Source organism: Galeopterus variegatus, unplaced genomic scaffold (assembly GCF_000696425.1).
Source record: "Galeopterus variegatus unplaced genomic scaffold, G_variegatus-3.0.2 Scaffold10217, whole genome shotgun sequence".
NCBI classification, from domain to species: domain Eukaryota; kingdom Metazoa; phylum Chordata; class Mammalia; order Dermoptera; family Cynocephalidae; genus Galeopterus; species Galeopterus variegatus.
In genome coordinates, this window is record NW_007736328.1 from 42,377 (window position 1) to 44,134 (window position 1,758).

Genomic DNA, 1,758 nt, shown 5'->3' on the forward strand with positions numbered 1-1,758 from the left:
GTGTGTGGAAGGCATGTGGCTGCCATGACTGACCCCCAGGAGGCTCAGGTAGCGTCCTCATCTTCTGGGCAGCCCACACTGTCCTCGGGACTCCTGTTCTGGGGCGCAGGTCGGGAGTGCTGCCTGGGCTCTCTCCAGGGCCTCTTTTGACAGTTGGGCTGTTCTTTGCAGGGCATCTTCCACTTCCAGCTGGGCCGGGGCGAGCCCATGCTGCACACCCGCTTGCGTCCTCACTGCAAGGACTGCTTGGAGAAGATTGCCAAATTGTACGAGCTGCACGTCTTCACTTTTGGCAGCCGGCTGTACGCGCACACCATTGCAGGTCAGTTCACCATAGCAGAGTTGAGCAGTGTTTGGATCTTAAACACATTAGTATGTGGACAGCAGGTTTTACGTGTTCACTATTGTCAGTGATGTTTTCTTAAAGGTGAAGAAGTGCTACGTGGAAAGACAGAAACTTTTTATATCAATATATACTTGTTTGTGTTTGCACTTAATGCTGTCACTGCAGACAAAGGATGGGCCTCTCTTACCTGTAAATGAGCTCCCTAGTGACCTAGCATACAGCATTTGCATGTGCTCTCTTGGTGGGGACCTTGAGTTTCTGTGCTGGCTACCCTCTTCAGTGTGTGGGCATAGAAATCCCTGTACCAGTGCAGCGGTGCCCACTGATGGCAGCCCTGGCTGGAGACTGAGTGCAAGAGACAGGACCCACCACACGTGGGGACAGAGTGGGCTCCATATTCACTGTCTGATCCATCAGTGGATGTGGCAGTGTAGCTCAGTCACAGCTCCTCAGTGTCAGTTGCAGAGATTGTTTAAGTACTGTAAAATTCAAAGGTTTTTGCAGATTGGTCTTGGTTTTTTGTGTTGATGGAGAAATGAATTTCAAATCCGTTTTCAATATGTGATGTCTTTGTAGGAAATTTTAATCATGAAGATGTAAGCAGCGTATTAAATTTATTTCATCTTGTAACTAGAATTCAATGTATTTGCCTTTAATATTATAGATAGCTACTGTAGGTCTTCCTGAGATACATCATTTGAAAACTAAGATAATTATGTAATAGGATAGCATTGCTGACGTTCTCAAACCAGTAAATAAATAACCCCCTGCTATGCTCTAAGTGTTTGTAATGAGGATTGTAGAAGTGATTAGGTCATGAGGGCTCAGCCATGGTTTTCTGAGCTAGAATGAACTCTGCATACTTTACTTGTGAAAGTGTCTTCTGTAATTTTATCCCTGTACTGTAAATAAGCAGTTCAATAGCATATTACAAATTGTTTCAAGCTAATAGAACTANTAGTTACAGGTATCATAGGTGGTTGTCATAGTTATAGGTAGTTATCTTGGGTAGTTATCATGGTTATCGGGGTAGTTAATTGTAGTTACCAGCGGTATCATGAGTAGCAATAAGTAGTTATGGATTTGGTAGTTATGGGTATTTATCATAGTTACTGTGAGTAGCTATTGTAGTTATCAGGGATAGTTAGCATAGGTAGTTATAGTTATCAGGGGGTAGTTAGCATAGTTATCAGAGGTACTTATAGGTAGTTATTGTAGTATAATTATCACGCATACTTAGTTATTAGGAGTAGTTATTGTAGGTAGTTATAGTTATCAGGGGTGGTTAGCATAGGTAGTTATTGTAGGTGGTTATCATAGTTATCACGGATAGTTGGCATCGTTGTCAGAGTCAGTCTTCGGGACACTCCCATCATAGGGATGGCTGTGCTCGCTCCCATGCAGGGTGTGTG

At 43.5% G+C, this 1,758-nt stretch overlaps 1 protein-coding gene across 1 annotated transcript in view; it reads left to right on the plus strand.

Annotated features, from left to right (window-relative positions):
* Nucleotides 1-1,758, plus strand: part of CTDP1 (CTD (carboxy-terminal domain, RNA polymerase II, polypeptide A) phosphatase, subunit 1) — a gene marked incomplete at its 3' end in the record, with an annotated part of 49,325 nt that overhangs the window by 34,598 nt on the left and 12,969 nt on the right. The window contains 1 exon segment of the mRNA XM_008594135.1: nucleotides 172-322. Within this exon segment, the coding sequence (XP_008592357.1) occupies nucleotides 172-322 (151 nt within the window).